The sequence below is a fragment of the Cupressus sempervirens genome, chromosome 2, assembly GCF_028749045.1.
Source record: "Cupressus sempervirens isolate cs-2001-9-10 chromosome 2, ASM2874904v1, whole genome shotgun sequence".
Classification (NCBI taxonomy): domain Eukaryota; kingdom Viridiplantae; phylum Streptophyta; class Pinopsida; order Cupressales; family Cupressaceae; genus Cupressus; species Cupressus sempervirens.
The window spans coordinates 618,237,461-618,255,925 of NC_143119.1; the positions used below are offsets into that span (position 1 = coordinate 618,237,461).

An 18,465-nucleotide genomic window follows, 5' to 3' on the forward strand; every position below is an offset into this window, starting at 1 on the left:
GGCATATATGTTGTATTAGGCTCTAAGCCACCTATTCCAGCTATGGCTATGTTAGCTCAATAGGAACCTTTTACAAAAGAGGCTTCTAGTGAAGAATATGCACACGATGGATATTTTAGTAAGAAGAATGGTACCATGGAGAACTACTATCTTTGGTGAATGTAAAAAAATTCTCCACCTATTTTCATAGTGTACTCATCAGGATCTTGAATGCACTTTAGGCATTCTTTCTCATCACTATTCAACATCCTACAGTACCCACAATTGTGTTGCTTCCAAAAATGATCTCTACTAAAGCTTTGATATTTTGTTTGTGTTAGATGCTCTAAGTACATGACATGATGGGTAGAAAATAACTTTCGTAAGTTTCAAAAAGAGTGTTGAAACAAGGCAAATAGTCTAACTCACTTCCACAAATGTTGGAGTATTGGGCTTTTCAATTAAGACATGATATATTTTCAAATATTTCATGCTTAAAAAAAAGTAGTTATTAAGAAGAATTCTTACATATATTCTACATCCTTCTTGTCTAATCCTCTTATTTCTCTAGCCCATCATGTAATCTATTAAATTGCAAATAACTTTCTTAAATTTCAGAAAGAGTCTTGAAACAAGGCAAATAGTCTAACTCACTTCCACAAATGATGGAGTGTTGGGCTTCTCAATTAAGACATGAAAATTTTTCTTTTCATGCTTAAAAAAAGTAGTTTTTAAGAATAATTCCTACATATATTTTGCATCCTTCTTGTCTAATCCTCTTATTTCTCTAACCCATTATGTAATCTATTAAATTTCAAAAGTGACTACTTGGAACAATCAAATCAGCAGGTCTGATAGTACCATTGTATGTCTCTAGCTCATTCATTTGGGAAGTCTTGTTGGTTTCAAAGTAGCTCTTGAACCTGTCCCATAGCTTGGTTGGATCACTCTCTTCGATGTGGTGGTAGCTATTTATTATCCAAAAGTGTGATAATTTAATGGACTCTTTCCCTACTTTGTGCTCCTCTGATATTAAATTCAGTGGACTTCTCAAGGGGAAAAATATCTTGAAGAAAGGAAATTTCTTTACATAAATGGATGCTTTCTTCTATTCCACACCTTTCCTTGCTTAACCCTATCTTTTGATTTTAAATTTACTTTTCCACCGTATTCCAGAAATGTCTATAGAATACCTTTTTAACATAACATTTCATTGAATTACTTTCCTGGACAACTTTTAATTATAAACAACAGTTGCATTTTTATGACAGTAATATAAAGTTACTTGGGACAACTGAAATGATCGAGTTATTTCCCTTCACCCCATAAGCCTATGAGAAAGAATAATTTAGGACTTGCATATAAAGAGTCCCATATGCAACTTTGACGAGAACACATGAGATTCTATCATCTGATCATTGAAACAACACTTCAGATCCCTCACATATATTCCAAGCAGTCATAATATCAAAAAGCCTTTCTAATCCATCATTTAAACTTGTAAAGATCAGATCTCAGAATAGTACTGACTGATGTATGATTTTAATTTGCAGGTTCAAACTCTAATGGCAATAGATCTGATTTACTCCAGAATATATGTATTACTCTACAGTAATATAGATGAGATATTCTTTAAACTGTGATGCTTATGTTCCTTCAAATATGCTTGCATTAATAGATTTTGATGCCTAGCGAGATCGGGTAGATCAAGTATATATATTAAGGAAGGGTGTGAGAGTGAATGGGCATGTCTCAGAATGGAGACATGACCATTCACTGTCACACCTGTTCGGTGTTTGACTATCACCCGATATGAGATTTGTTAGGTATAACAAAAGTCTATACCTAAACTATCGACCATAATGAACTTGTTTCAATCACAGCCCGATAAAGGTAATAATGCAGATCGACAATGATCTAAACAAATAGGGACCGGAATATATCTCCATCATTACTGAGATCCGATCTCAGATGTAAACATATATATGAACATCGGTTAGAAGCAGTTATCATATGCAGAATATTATTCAAAAGGATTATATATGTATGTAAACATACTGGCACATATATATATATATATATATATATATATATATCATTGATCATAGATATGTTTGACCGAAGCTCCATACTTTAATACTCCCTCTTAGCTAGGGAATACAAAGTACATATATATAAGTCCTTAAAAAAGTGATATCACCTAACTTGTGATATGCTTAAGAAAATCAAGTCTTATGATATTCTTTCCAGTTATCGTGTGTGCACAGACATCAAGTCTCATGATGTCCACCATAAGAGATCATGGTATATCCATAGATATTACATCTCATAATATCCACCGTGATAAGTGAACATAATAATCTTCTACATATATCACGTCACATGATATCTATCAATATGTCCTTTTAAATATCATGACTTGTCCATGAATATCAAGTCACATGATATTCATCATGATAGAAGTCTAATCATTATAAAGTCGTCACCTTATAAAGTTAGAGTCAACATTTCATTATAAAAGATCGTCACCTTTTAATAATGTACATAGGATAGGCCCATAAGTCATAGAGTCACACATATGACAAAAGAGTTTACACTTTAAACATCTTTATTTATATTAATACAAAATTTTACAATATTGAGACTCAATCTCATAAACTCACATTTCAATCATACCAAGTTTCTTTCTAAAATGATCAACTTTCACCTTTGGGAGAGGCTTGATGAGATGTCAGTTGTTTGATCACTTGTATTAATATAATCCAACTGAATAGCTCTTCTTTCCACCATGTCTCTTACGTAGTGGTGAGGGATTTCTATATGCTTTGATCTATCATGAAATACCAGATTCACAGATAACTTGATGCAGCTTTGGTTATCATAGTGAATATGGTAGGTTTCAAAGGCTCACTAAATAAACTCACAAGCAATTTTCGAAGTCACACTGCTTCTCTTGCTCCCATTGCTGCTGCAATGTATTCTGCCTCAGTTGAACTTTGAGCGACTGAGGCTTGCTTCTTGCAAATCCATGAGATCATAGCTGATCCTAAATTGAAACAACATCCAAATGTGCTTTTCTGGTCTTTTACACTTCTGGCCCAATCAGAATCAATATATCCATGCAACTCCAAGCTGGTATTCTCGTATTTAAGTTCATACCCAATAGTGCCTTTAAGATATCATAATATATGCTTCAAAGCAATAAGATGTACTTCTCAAGGTTCACACATGATCTGACTTAATGCATTCATAGCATAGCAGATATCTGGTCAAGTATTCACAAGGTACATTAGAAAGCCAATTATCTATCTGTATAAAGTGGGATCGATAAGTCTGGATTCAGCAGTTGGTTCCTTTAACTTGTGTAAGTTAGTTTTCATAGATGTTGACATAGGTTGACTATTCCACATTCCAAATCTTTTCAAAATATCGATTGTATATTTCTTTTGATGTAGAAAGATGTTTCTTGACTTCTTATGAACTTCCAATCCAAGGAAGTAATGAATAATCCCTAAGTCCTTCATGTCAAATTCAGAAGTCAATTCTTTCTTACACTAATTAATGAGATGATCTTCTGCTGTAATTAGAAGATCATCAACATAAAGGATTAGAATCAACATATCACCTTTAGTTACTTTAAAATAAAGATTTGGATCAGCATCATTCTTGGAGAGTCCAAGACTTAGTAGATATTTGTCAATCCTTTCATACTAGGCTCAGGGAGCCTATTTGAGTCCATATAGAGCCCTTTTTAGTTTACACACATATGAGGCAGCATCATGAGTCACAAACCCTTCAGGTTGCTCCAAGTATACTTCCTCCTCAATAGTTCCATTTAGAAAGGCAATTTTTAGAGGTATAACTAGCAAAAGGTTTCTTCAAAGTCTATTCTTTCCTTTTGAGAGAATCCTCTAGCCACAAAACGGGCTTTCAATGCTACCATCAGCAGCATACTTAACTTTGAAGAGACATTTAGATGCAACATCATATTTTCCTTTAGGTCTAGGAACTATGTCCCAAACATCATTTTTTAGTATTGACTGATATTCTTCTACCATTGCATCTTTCCAGACTTGATGCTTGAGAGTTTCAAAAGCATTAAAAGGTTCAGAGTTTGGAATCTCACACATGAATGCTTGTATGTTGATTTGCGAGATCTTTTGCTTTCTCTAAATGTCCCTGAAGGTGCTGCAAATTCATCTCCTTTATTATTTTTCTTGCCTAAAGTGGCCTCTTAGAATTTTTGTCAAGACTCCCTTCTTGAGTCTCTGAAAGGATCTCATTTTCATTTAAAGTCTCTTCAGGGTACTCCCTCTGAATCTCAAGAGTAGGAACCTCTTCTAGGGAACGGGGTGAATCATCTGTATCTAGTTCATTTGTGATTTTGGCTCTTTTAAAAGCAAAGTCTTCTTCAAAGATGACATCTTTGTTGAGTTCAATTTGTTTTTGTCCAGGTATTTAGATTCTGTAACCCTTTACTGTTTCACTAAAACCAATAAGGATTCCTTTCCTTCCAATAGGTTCTAATTTTGTCCTTTTCTCCTCAGGTACATGAACATATACAGGACATTCAAATATTCCCAAATGACTAATGTCAGGTTTCATACCTAAAAAGGCTTCTTCAAGAGTTTTGTTGTCCAATTGTGAGTAAGGACATCTTTGAATATAGACTGTTGTATTAGATGCTTCAGCCCAAAATGACATGCTCAAGTTTTGATCATATATCATAGCCCTAGTAGCTTCTATAATAGTTCTATTTTTCCTTTCAACAACTCCATTCTATTTAGGGTTGTAGGGAACTGTAAACTCCCTCTTAATCCCAACAAGTTTTCAGAATTCTTTAAATATTTCAAAAGTGTATTCTTTCCCATTATCTATTCTTAGAATTTTAATATTCTTTCCTAAAGAGTTTTCAGTGATAGTTTTGAACTCTTTAAATTTAGAAAGAATCTCTTTAGATTCTTTGCACTTAAGGAAGTATATCCATGTCTTCCTTGAAAAATCGTCAACAAATATCACATAGTACAAAAGACCTCCTAAGGATGGTGTTGATATGGGTCCACATAGGTCAAAGTGTACTAGTTCTAACACATCTTTAGTTTTGCTCAAACTATAAGGAAATGATTTTTTTTTTGTGTTTTTCCCCAAGGCACAACCTTTACAAGATTCATTTTGAATTTGACTTAATTTGGGCGTTCCAGTTACCAACTTCCCCATAGATGTTAAGGCACGAAAGTTGATATGACCTAATCTTCAATGCTAGATTTCATTTGAATCTAAGGTCTCATGGACAAGTGCATGGTTTGTCTTAGTGCAAAGTTCATATAGCAGTTCTTGTCTCACTCCTATAGTTTGAGCCTTCTTTATAGTTGAATTCTTTGCCCATGCTAGTATGTTACCTTCCATGAATGTGACTCTACAACCATCATCTTCAAGTGTTGATATAATATTAAGCTCCGTTTAATACCTAGTACATATAGAACTCCAGAAAGTTGAATAGATTTTCCTAATTTTAATTTGATGGTGCAGGTCCCAATTCCTTTTACAGAATGTGCAAAATCATCACCAATTGTAACTTCTTCATCAGTTTCTATTTGCATTCTCTCTAGATTGTCTTGATATCCAATGACGTGTCTTGAAGATCCATTGTCAACAATCCAAGTGTTGGACTTGGTTGATATTTAACTAGACAAGGCTGAGTAGAAGGCATACTTCTTAGGATCTTGACATTTGATTGATTAATCAATTTTGGCAAATGATGCTTGAAGTTTTGATCGATCAGGACATTTTAGTGCATAATGTCCATATTGATCACATCTAAAACATTGAATTTGAGACAAATCTTTCTTCTGTTTTATAGGTCCTTTTCCATGAAAGTTTCTTTTCCCTTTGGAGTTTTTCTTCTTACCCTTCTTATGAGAGTTGGTGTTAAGAACATGAATGTCTTCATCTATAGTCTTTTGTTTTCCTCTAGTCATTAGTCTCGACTCTTCTTGAAGACAATCAGATCTTAATAGATCTGATTTTGGAAGTTTAGATCTTACACTTATACCTTGTACAAATGACTCCCAAGAATTTGGTAGTCCTCCTAATGCTATTAGGGATAACTCTTGATTGTCAATCTCATGACCGACTGAAGATAACTGATCTCTTAATTCAGTGATTCTCATGAAGAAGGCATTTACTGATTCTCCTTTATTCATGCTAATATTGTTCATTTGTCTTTTAAGAGCAAGTTTTTTGCCAGTTCTATTTACTATAAATGCATTTTCAAGCTTTAAACATGCAATATGTTGTTACATGTTTTGCCACAATAGGTACTATATGGTCTCAAACAACATCCACTATTATTTTCATGGCTTTCTCATTATTCTCAATCAATAGAGTTTTCTCTGGATCATCTTTAGGTTCTTCCTTTTCTTCTTTTACAAAGGATTCTAATTTGTTTTCTTTTAATAGCATCATTATTCGAAGTTTCCAAGATTCGAAGTTATCAACACTTGTAAAGTGGTGTTCGAATCTTAACATGTTTGTCATTTTGAAGAATAGTAAGAGACTGCAACTCAATGTGAAAATCTGATCTCTTAAACTTAATAAGATCTTTCCTTAACAAGGCTCTAATACCATGTAAAGTTTCTATCAGATTTCAGAACAGTACTGACTAATGTATGATTTTAATTTGCAGGTTCTAACTCTAATGGCAATGGATCTGATTTACTCCAGAATATATGTATTACTCTATAGTAATATAGATGAGAAGTTCTTTAAACTGTGATGCTTATGTTCATTCAAATGTGCTTGCATTAATAGATTTTGATGCCTAGCAAGATCGGGCAGATCGGGTATATATATTAAGGAAGGGTGTGAGAGTGAATGGGCATGTCTCAAAATGGAGACATGACCATTCACTGTCACACTTGTTGGGTGTTTGACTATCACACCCGATATGAGATTTGTTAGACATAAGAAAATTCTAAACTTAAATCACCGACCATAATGAACTCGTTTCAATCACAGCCCAATAAAGGTAATAATGCAGATAGATGATGATCTAAACAAATAGGGATCGGAATATATCTCAATCATTATTGAGATCTGATCTCAGATGTAAACATATATATGAACATCGGTTAGAAGCAGTGATCATATGCATAATATTATTCAAATGGATTATATATATGTATGTATATATATCAGTATGTAAACATACGTGTATATATATATATGTATATATCATTGATCACAGATATGTCTGACCAAAGCTACATACTTTAACAAAACTCAAGTGCACAAGTAAAAAGAGATGAAGGAATCATGATAGCATATCCTAGCTAATGCATATTAGGAAAATAGGAAATACAACTAATATCTAGTGATCAGCCCAAATTGTTAGCATAAAAAAGCTAAACTCTACTAGATAACACCAATGCTAAATTATTGTTATTACAACATGCATATTAATATTGTGAATCATAAGAGACCTTATTTTTATAAATAGGAGAAATCCAATAAGAGGTGGAGGACTAGGATAATAGTCCTGTCATATCCTAGGGAGTATTTTAAATTTTGGCTGAAGATAAGTATGAAGAAACTAAGTGAAAATTTCGCATGCATGCTGAGTTCTTGCATACAACTAATATCTGGTAATCAACCCAAATTGTTAACATAATAAGACTGAATAATACTAGGTAATCCTAGCTCTAAATTGTTGTTATAACAATACAATGTCAATGTTGCAAATCATAAGGGGTGCCAAAGAGGTAAGGAACATAAGCTGTCTTGACCTTACAAATACAGCTCCTTTGTGAAGTCTGAGATCACCATGGCTCCTTCCTTATTGGGGTGATGCTGAAAGATGCTATTTGATGTTTGCATACCTTATTTAGCACTAGAAATGCATTGCATGCTAGCTTACAGTGACATGTACTTATCTATGTCGTGATTTCATGTTTTGCTTTTATATTGCGCAATTACAATTCGAATTTTGATTTGGCAATGTGCATATTTGTTTCTCAACATCCAACTCAGTTGTAGAAACTTACAAGTCAATGAAGCAAGAGCACAAGTTGACAAACCATAAATATCCTTGATGATAAACAATCAAACATAAAAATGACTGTCTACAATTAGAAATTCACTAAGTTAATTAAATGATAGCTCGAGTTAAGATTGGCAACATCAGACAATGGCGGTATGAACTTTTTTGCAAAAGTCAAAAAAGTTGAAGAGACATTTAATTGACCGTTTGATAAAGTATGAAAATAGAAGTAAAATATCCACTTGTTTCTCAGCATCGAAGTTGTAGAAACTCACAAGTCAATAAAGAAAGTGCACAAATGGACAAACCATAAATTTCCTTAATGGTAAACAATCACACAAAAAATGACTATTTACAACTGAAAATTCACCAAGTTAATTAATTGACAGTTTGAGTTAAGATTGGTAACATTATACAATTGGTGGTATGAACCATTTTGCAAAAGTAGAAAGTGTTGAAGAGACACTTAATTGAGGAGTTTTATAGAGTACAAAAATATTAGAAAAATCCACTAGAAATACTGAAATTTAGAAATCCAAGTACACAGTTGCTAGCGTAAACCTTGAAGATTCAGATTGATTAATTCTTTATCGGTAGTAAATTTTAGAAAAGTGATATGATAATGTTCATCTAGCACCCATAGCATAAAAACCACTTAATATAGAAACAGTAAAATCTCCTAGCGAGTACCTTTATTTCTAGCAGAGTGATAGTCATCAGCATCAATGAAGTTGCAATCCAAGGCTTTTGAAAGAAGTATCCCTATGGTACTGTTTCACCACAAAATTGATAACAAATAACATTTATAGGTTATCATATGACGAAGCTAAAATTTATCAATAATTCAATCTCATGAAAGTTCTATTTGATCTCTTAAGCATGTTTATAGATTTTACAAATATCACGTCTTTGGCATGCATCATTATATGCAATCACTTATAAGGAATCAACTGCATGTTACTATTGAGTAAAAGTTCACAAACCATCATTTGTTAACGTTGGTTCACAAGAACCCATCTCTAATGAGCTTGCATGGTGACACTTCAAAGTCATTGCATATAAAAAGTTAAAGCTTGAATCTAAGTAATGCTCACAAAGGTGAAGCAAAAAAATCTCTAGAAGATCACCTTAGAGAAGATCCCCTTAGTATTGTTCTAGATCAAGTACAACTAACCATAGAGTTTCCCGTACGAGTAGGCCCTATTAGCTTGCTACACCATTCACAAACCTCAAGATTTATTGTGCATTTTGAACCATTCATTGTGAAGCTATCTACCTCTTTCATTTTTATACATTTGGTGTTTCCACAGTCCATCATTATGAAATATCATTTTAAGGAATCAAATATAGGTGCTATTTAATCAATCTTGGTTTGGAGGCCTTAGATTCTATTTTATTGATTAGAGTTAAAATTGGTCAGGTGGCAAGTGATGTTGGGTTGGTCGTGGTTCTGATTAATGGTAGGGGGCATAGTTCACAAAATCGGACTCAAAGAGTACTTGACAAGCCCAAAAGTTTCAACTCGGCATAAATTTGGCCAATACTTGACAAACACTCTTAAAGAAACATAATTCTTTTTGTTAAACTTAATTTCAAAATCTATTAAATAAAAAATTAAAATTGCTTTCGGTCTATGAAATTGCAAGAGTTAAACTTGTGAAAACTCGCCCAAAAAAGGAAAATAGAGACTACTTGGCAACCTGGAGAGCGCTCAGAGAGTTTGCTAACTATTTTAGGTGTCTTTGATTCTCTTCTCAACCTTTGTAATGTTCTCTTTTGGTGCATAGCCAACTCATGCACATTTAGGTAGTTTCCAAGTCTTCTAGAAGCTAACTAATTAGTTAAGCAAAATTCCAATATCCATTGTTATTGTGGGCTCTTCAACCCTTGTCAATACAGTCTCAACCATTACTTGCTTCTCCATGACCGTGGTGCTCATACTTGAAGGTGTCAAGGTGACGAGATCCTATGACCCCCCCAATCTTGGTACGAATAAGGCTCCCATCATCATCCCCAACAAGATAAATAGGATCAACTTGTTGCCCCTAGATAGAAGAGCTAGAGTGAACACAACTGTCTATATGAAGGGTGTAGTGATGCCGTGAAGAACCACAAAACAAGTAACCCATAGAACAAGTAGGTGGTCTGGGCCACTTCTAAAGATTCCCTAGAGGAGGAAAATTACTGCTGAAAAGAATCCCTTCGGGGCTACACGAATATGGAATGGCTAGAGGGCAGACCAAGAAGTCAGCTAGGCATGTTGCTTATGATTCTAGCTCAAGTATCTCCTTGTTTATATTTTCATTGGTAACAAACATTATCACCATTGTTGCATCATCCCAAAAGTACTTGTTCCTCCAATATCTCAGCTTCAATTTACAAGAGATTAGAAGATTTTTATTGCCTAGTTTACGTGACTCAATGTAACTTTCATAGCATTCATCTTTGCATTTATATTGGGCATCTCTCGGAGGTTAGAGAAATCATCTTTGCATGACTGGTTCTGATTTCTAGAACATCATTCTGTTTGATTTGTTTCCATTATCTTGGTTTTTAGAGTTGAGTATTTTCCTACTGCTTGATAAATTGCCCTTATGATTTTTATTATATTAGAAGGGAAAGATCATTTACAATACAACTCAGACAGAAACAACAACGATAGAAACAGTAAAAATGTCTTCAAACAGCCCCCAAAAATGCAAGAAACCAGCATGTTAGCACAGTTAGTAACCAATCTCACAGTCCCACCAAAAACTAACTTCACCAAATCACAGTTTGTTATAATATAAACCTTCCAGAAACTACTAAAGTCTTTATCAAACAAAGTACTTGATAGGGCATGCAGGCCCACCAAAAAAACTGCCAATAACCAAAAATGTAAAGAAATTAAACATTTAAGTCACCTAGTTTCGTCATTGAGTTCATCTAGTTTCCTCTGTCTACCTCATTGAATTCACCTAATTTCCTCTTCAGAGGGAATTCATTTATGCAATCAACTTTCAAATTCCTATAGTGCCATTTTAGGGCACATTCTTGACTAGGTTAAGAGAATTTTTGGTTTCATTTTGAAGGATTTGATTTGAGAGGAGCAAATGCAAAGCTAGTAGAAACATAGTATTCATGGGAAGCCTTAGTGTTTCAATTTCAAATCTAGATAAACATATTTGGTATTGTAGTGATCTGGGTTTATCTCAAGTTTGTACTAAAAAATTGTAATCTTTGTAGTTTGACTGATTAAAGACAAATTTGACTTTAGTTGAGTGTCTTATTGTGCATGATGTGCATATTTAGATGTGTTTCTGATTAGTTGGCCAACCAGACAACCATTAGATCCTTGAAAATCATTTGTAAGGCATCTTTTCAAAATAAAAAAGGATATCTATAGGTATACTCATGGTTTACTAATTAACTCGTTTAATATTTTGCAATTATCCATTGTTCTGTGTCATGCCCAGCTTGAGTGCTTTATCCCCCAGATCCCAGCACCATAAGGAGTGCCAACCAGGGAAGAATTAGTAATAATATATGAATAAATACTTAAACCTAGGCAATTGAGATGCAAAGCCGACCAAGAGATTAAAACAATAAATAGTAGCAATCATTAAATATAAGGATGACCTGATTAAGGAGAGACCAATATTTATTTGCATGAGGTCAACTCAGTATAGGGTAGTGTTATAATTTCTATTAGCTTTGCAATTGCTCCTCTCAAGTTAAATCCTTCAAAATGAAACCGGAGATATATCAGGATTTGATTTGAGAGGATTTAAAAATATAAAAATATATAAAAAATATCAGAAATATTCAGTATAGGGGTGAAAAGGAATGAGAGAAGGTATATCAGAAAAATAGATTGAGAGGTTGCAAAAGACAGAAAGGAGAATGAAATATCCTGGATATAAGAGTGGACATAAGAAAAGACAGACCTTAAGAGCAGTCTGGAGCAGCAGCGATATGTTAAAACGCGATTTTTTTAAAGAGAAATTATTAGTATAAAGGAAACAATACTCCTAATATGAAAGAACCAAGTCAGAACATCAATAAAACATCAGAAATTCCATAGCAGCTATCAGGATCAGGTCTGTTATTCAATCAGTAGGCAGTGGCATTCTTGATTATTGTGGGCAAATATAGGGTAAACCCAAAAGGGGGACGTTACATTTGCTAAATGTATGTGGGAAGCCTAGCTTGCTTGTGCGTTTTGAAGGACACCGTCTTTTGTGGTATTTCGATTATGGTACCATCACTGGTTTCAGGTATTGCATTTTTTGTACTTAAAGAATCTATTTCCTAAGTAGATTATGATAATAGTTTGCTACCAAATCGGATTCCCCACCATCCCAACACACTCATCAAAGCAACTTCATATAAAAATGTTTTTAATTTTATCTGTTCTAGTGTGGTAACACACTCATCAAAACAACTTCATATAAAAATATTTTTAATTTTATCTGTTCTAGTATTTAATGCTATCATAGCCATGTGTGAATGAATAACATAAGGGTTTATTTAAAGCACATTCTCACATTCATATGGCATATCATCTTTTCTAATAAAGTGCTTGAACTTGAGTATTGCAAATCAATACATAAGCATGATGTGACAACCAAAATAGGGGTGCACTATGAATTTCATAAGTAATGTCCCTTCTGAGACTTTACTATCACCAATAATTTCTTCTATAATGATGATCACAATAGTGACAAAATCTTATTACTAGATCCTCTCAAAATCTGCTCATCAATCTCCTTCACTCTATCAAACCTATCCACAAATCTGTTCCAAGGAGATCTTAATCTTTTCTTTACGATCTGCTTAATAATAACATATATATTGAATCTAGTTTTGTTATGGCATTTAAATATGTCACAATACATTGTTTTATAAAAAATATTATATTATATATCATATTATTATCTAACCATATATTATATTATAATAATGTATTCATTATTAACAAATTTACTATTTTTAGTTTATTTACTAACATTTGAATTATTATTGTTTGTTATATTTTGATTATTTATTCATTAATATTATATTATCTATGTATGAAAATCTTATTATTTAAATATTATTTATTATTAAATCTTATTTCAAAGTAGGAACATCACATGGTATGGTTTATGTTAGGGTAATTTTTCTCATCTATGTCATATCTATTGCAACACTAGATGAAAACCTCTCTTGGTTTAGTAGAGCCATTAGTGAAGGAGGTCCTACTCACCTTAGTAATTAGATCTCAAACGCTCTACCTAAAGTTTTATATATTAATAATAATATATATATTGAATCTAATTTTGTTATTGTATTTAAAAATGTTACAATATATACATTTTTATTAATATATTAATTATTACATTAATTATATCTTACATTATATCATATTATTATCTTAACCATAGATTATATTATAAAAATGAATTTATTATTATATCAATAATAGCATATCTACTATTATTAGATTACTTATTAACATTTAAATTATTTATTATTAAAATCCTATCCCAAATAAGGTACATCACATGGTATGGTTTATGTGAGGGTAACAATTTCAGATCTATGTTGAAATCTATTGCAACACTAGATGAAAACCCCTCTTTGTTTAGTATAGCCATAAGTGAAGGAAGTCCTACCAACCTTAGTGGTTAGATCTCAAATGACTAACCTCAACATAGGTTTTGTGGCACTCTTTCCAAGTTTGACACCCTTGACATTGGAGATTATCCAACCTTAGGAATTTGGGGCCTACAATACATATCACCAATGTTAAGGTTGATGCTTTCCACATCATCTTCTCTTACAGGTTTACTCCTTGTCTTCTAATAATATACACTATCAAATTATTATTTTTAATCCTACAAGGTCTTTGGGAATGGTTTAATTCTTAGTTGTACTACAACATTCTCAACAATCATTTCCTTTTCATCCTCCATCTCAACCATGGGCTACCAATCTAGCAACTAAAAACTTATTCATGCACTTCAAGAGTTTACAGATCTACTAATTGTCATTGAAAAATCCCCAACTATAGATGTCATTAAGTACGTGGGCCTTGCGCCAGCATTGGAAGGTTCCAATGGTTAAGTTGTGTTGTTATTTTGGTCAAGATTAAAACCCCATTGGAGTGCTATTGTTGAATCTTTAAATGGCAATGAGGTCCCCTATTTGTAGCCCCACTAGTTCATAGCTCTAGGTCAAAGCATTTACCCCTCTTTAGTTAAAAGAAAGTATGATGGGCTTGGGAGGAATTCCACACTATAAGAGCAATGCAATGAGATGTATTGCAATTTAAACTTTGATTTCTCAATAGTCAAAGCATATGCTGTAACATTCTTTACTTTGCCCATCCATTTGGCACCATCATGAACAACTCTAAGGTATCCTACACAACATTATTTTACATTTTAAATCTCTTCTCCATAATTGCATAGGCACCTCTTGCTTGACGATGTTCTACTGAAAGATGCAGCATATCAAATTACCTAGCATTATATTGCAGTTGAGAATGCTTTATTGAAAGATGTAGCCTTATTGTAACTCTTTCCTTTATCTAAAGGTACGCGCTTTCACACACTGAAATAAACTAGAGAAGTATATGTATTGATGAAAGATACAAACTCAATGAAAGAGCTAAATCTGTTGTATTAGATTCCTTGACTATATTACCATGTTTCATAGCAATTGCTTACATTCAATTTGTTGAACTCATTTACATAAACATGTTGCTTCATAATACAATATAAGATGCATGCTTCCATAAGTTACACAAGACTATTCCTCTTCTATGAAAATAGACATCACTGATGTGTGATTGTAAACTTAATAAAGAGTTGACCTAGTTTGTGATGAGTGCCATTGAAATTAACTAAATCAATTACAATCTACCAGGCAGAATGTTGATATTATAAAACATATTGTATTGCATAAACAATGTGTTATTGGTTTGATTTCTGTGTGATTTATAGGTTAACTGAAAGTTGAAAATGTCAATCTGGATACATTGTCAATGTCATAATTGAGTGGCATCACAAGTGAAGCACAAAAAGGAAGAGAGATGAAAACTTGCTAAAGAAACCTATTTATTATGGTTTCCACGAGATAAATTATTGATAAAGTAAAATAAAAAATAACAATAATTATAAATGTGAAGACTTGTTTAAATATGCCACTAATTTCCTCCATTTTTAAAGAGATGTGGGAAAAGGTCCATCTCTTACGATTTTCCAGAACCAGTGACGCCCATAATGACAACAGCCAATCCTACAACCACTCAAAAATAAACTCATTAGTCCTCAACACACATGATGCTAGAGAGAGATTACAGAAATAACACTGGTCTAATTGTTTGTGTATCCATGTAACTAAAGGTTTCAAAATTACCTATCCAGAAATTACATTTCTATTGAAGATGCTAAAGTTGGAGATCAGATTTGATGCGTAGTGTACAGCTAGAAGCAGATCATTTTATCAGAATAGAATGAAAAAAACTGTACTTCAAGACCACAAACAAAATCCAAGGCATGTTGGAGAGAGATGTGTTGACTGACATATTTAAAATTTAAAATTCATTTATAATTGCTTTTACATATCTTTTAATATATGCTGTACAAACTTAGCCCAAACTTGATTATTAGAAAAAGTCTACGTGAAAATCCATTTCCCCATTAGTAGCGTCTTCAACAAGGATGATATCCTTGACATCCATAAGAGGTTTGACATGTTCCTTATTTTAGACAATTGCTTTGATAATAACCTTAGTTGCCAATTTGGGTTTAGGGATGGATTCGGGCTCAAGAATCTGGTTCGTGGATTCATGAAGTTTTTTCCCATTATGATTTATAAGGATTTGTGAGTATATATATACGTAATTCTAAAACTAAATCATTTCATACTATGAATCTATGATGCTTGACGATACATTAATGTCAAATGTCAAAGATAAACATTATGATTCATCAAGAAAATCATCACATCACAAAACTTAGACTCATGGTTATAGTACAATAATGTTTGAAACATGATTGAATAATCATGAAAGTGTTCTCAATCAGAAAATGGATTGTCTAAAAAATGTGGATCATTAGGGTCTTCAGTGGCTGCAAGTATCCATCCTCCTCCTCATTGGAACTACCATTGGTTCCACTAGTAGTAGAGGGTGTTGCATCATCCTCCGCATAATCTATATCAAGCAGTATGGTTTTAGCAAGATGCTCAATCATCATATCTAAGTCAGCAGACTTGGGTGCCACATCCCAAAGCCTCTCTGCCCCCTTCTTGTATTTTGGGTCCTTACATAAAAGAAGGGACAAGTTGTTGTGCACAAACACAATGTCTTCAGCTTTTTTGGAGCCCAATCAGTTATGCTTAACTAAGTGGATAAAGGAGTATGCACTCCAATTCTGCTCTGTGGTAGAAGACCTAGTAACCTAGAGAGAAAACAACCAAACTTAAGAGTTAACATATACATTGCAAGTGGCCAAAACAAATAAAAAATGCTTAAGAATTTAAAATTAAAACCTTACTTGTGACGAGATCTTTATCACAATAGGTTGTAGGTACAAATAATCTTGTCCATGGAGGTACCACCATGTAATACCATCCATTATGCTTTGATTATTCACAGCAATAAGATCTGTATTTTTTCTTGAGATGAATAACCCAAACTCTCTCCTAACATTTGCACCCACCTCTAGATCATTGAGGATCCTATTGAATGCCCTCTTATATCTACTAGCAACCTCAAAATCTCTATAAGGTTCCACTATACCTGCAATAGAAAGTGCCTCTGGGCTATAATACCTAGGAAAGAGAACATATGCTAGGAGATGCAAAGGAGTAGTCATCTTGTTCCAACAATGAAGAACAAATTGCTTCCACCTTTTTGTATAAGGTGTCTATTGGGTCATTATCTTTCCTTTGAATGACCTAGGATATGAATAACAAATGATTTTCATATAATTAAAACTTTCTGTATTTTTTCCTTAGATGAATAACCCAAACTCTCTCCTAACATTTGCACCCACCTCTAGATTGTTGAGGATCCTACTGAATGCCATCTTATATCTACCAGCAACCTCAACATCTCTATAAGGTTCCACTATACTTGCAATAGAAAGTACCTCTGGGCTATAATACCTGGGAAAGAGAGCATATGCTAGGAGATGCAAAGGAGTAGTCATCTTGTTCCAACAATGACGAACAATTGCCTCCACCTTTTTGTATAAGGCGTCAATTGCGTAATTCTCTTTCCTTTGAATGACCTAGGATATGAATAACAAATGATGTTCATGTAAGTTATGTAAATTAAAACTTTTTAAATTTAGCTATATCTTAATAATTATAAACTTGGATAGAGGATTGCATTATAACTTACCACTTTGACTTTCTCCAACATGGCATTCATGGCATCATAGATGTCCCCCAAGCGTGGCTGGTCCGTGTCGTCAAAACTAAGCATAGTCATGATACGATCGGTGAATTCTAATATGTATTCCACAGTGTCCACCAATCATCCTCCAATATCATTGCCTTGACCTTTTGGGCTCTTGTTGTATTGGATTGTTTCCAAATGCCCCATTGGTTGTTAACTACCATTTTTGATAATGCTTCCTTCACCCTCACAAGTTGTCTATGGACGATTACATGTGACGCAAAGCGAGTTTCAGCCACCTAAAAACATGTTAATAGTAAGTTAACAACACATTTAGTTATGTAAAACATGACATAAATTGATATTTCACAAATGAAACTAAATATCCTTCAATAACTACAAATTTGGAGAAAGTTCTGAAAATTGCTTGTGACATATGGTTTGTCACAAACATTTGAATCTCCTCACTATCATTATATGTTTGTTTCACCCAATCTATTTGGGTGCCGAAGGATTGTATCACCAATGTGATCATATCTAGCCTCTACCAATGCACCCACAACCCTACAAACTTTTGCATTGTGCATAACAACTTGGACAACATTATCACTACCCAATGCCCCTGTGGAATCAATGAGAATGCGAGCAATAAATTCAGCACAATTTACTTGCCCCTCACAATCAGCCCCCTTCAAAAACATTGTTCCTTTGGGGGAGGAAATAATAACATTTATCAAAGGATGGTTTTTGCAATCTTTCCATCCATCTCAGATAATAGACACACCTATTTGAACCCAAGAATCTCTTATGGGTTTGAGTCGGGTCTCTACATTTTTTCTCTCATTGTGCAATAAAGTGGTGCACAACTTTTCATATCCAAAGTCACACGAACTAGAAGATGCACTATTTATTCCTTCCACCATCTCCCTTCAGTAAGGTGATCTAAATAAGTTGTATGGAACACCATTTGCAAAGAGGCAACGTCTAACTTTTTCATCAGCTCAATCTCTCAACTCATTTTTAAAAGCCTTATCTAATGGGTCTCTCTTGTGGGTGGTATGTTGTGGTTCTTGTA

General features: G+C 33.6%; 1 protein-coding gene across 1 annotated transcript in view; it reads right to left on the bottom strand.

Moving 5' to 3' along the window:
- The window catches only part of LOC149574897 (P-loop containing nucleoside triphosphate hydrolases superfamily protein), a 107,355-nt gene that overhangs the window by 43,818 nt on the left and 45,072 nt on the right, over positions 1 to 18,465 (bottom strand). The window contains exons 2-3 of the mRNA XM_089814747.1: positions 15,238 to 15,280; positions 8,708 to 8,787 (exon numbers count right to left, since the gene is read on the bottom strand). Coding sequence (XP_089670873.1) covers positions 8,708 to 8,787; positions 15,238 to 15,280 — 123 coding nt within the window. The remainder of the gene's footprint in view (positions 1 to 8,707; positions 8,788 to 15,237; positions 15,281 to 18,465) is intronic.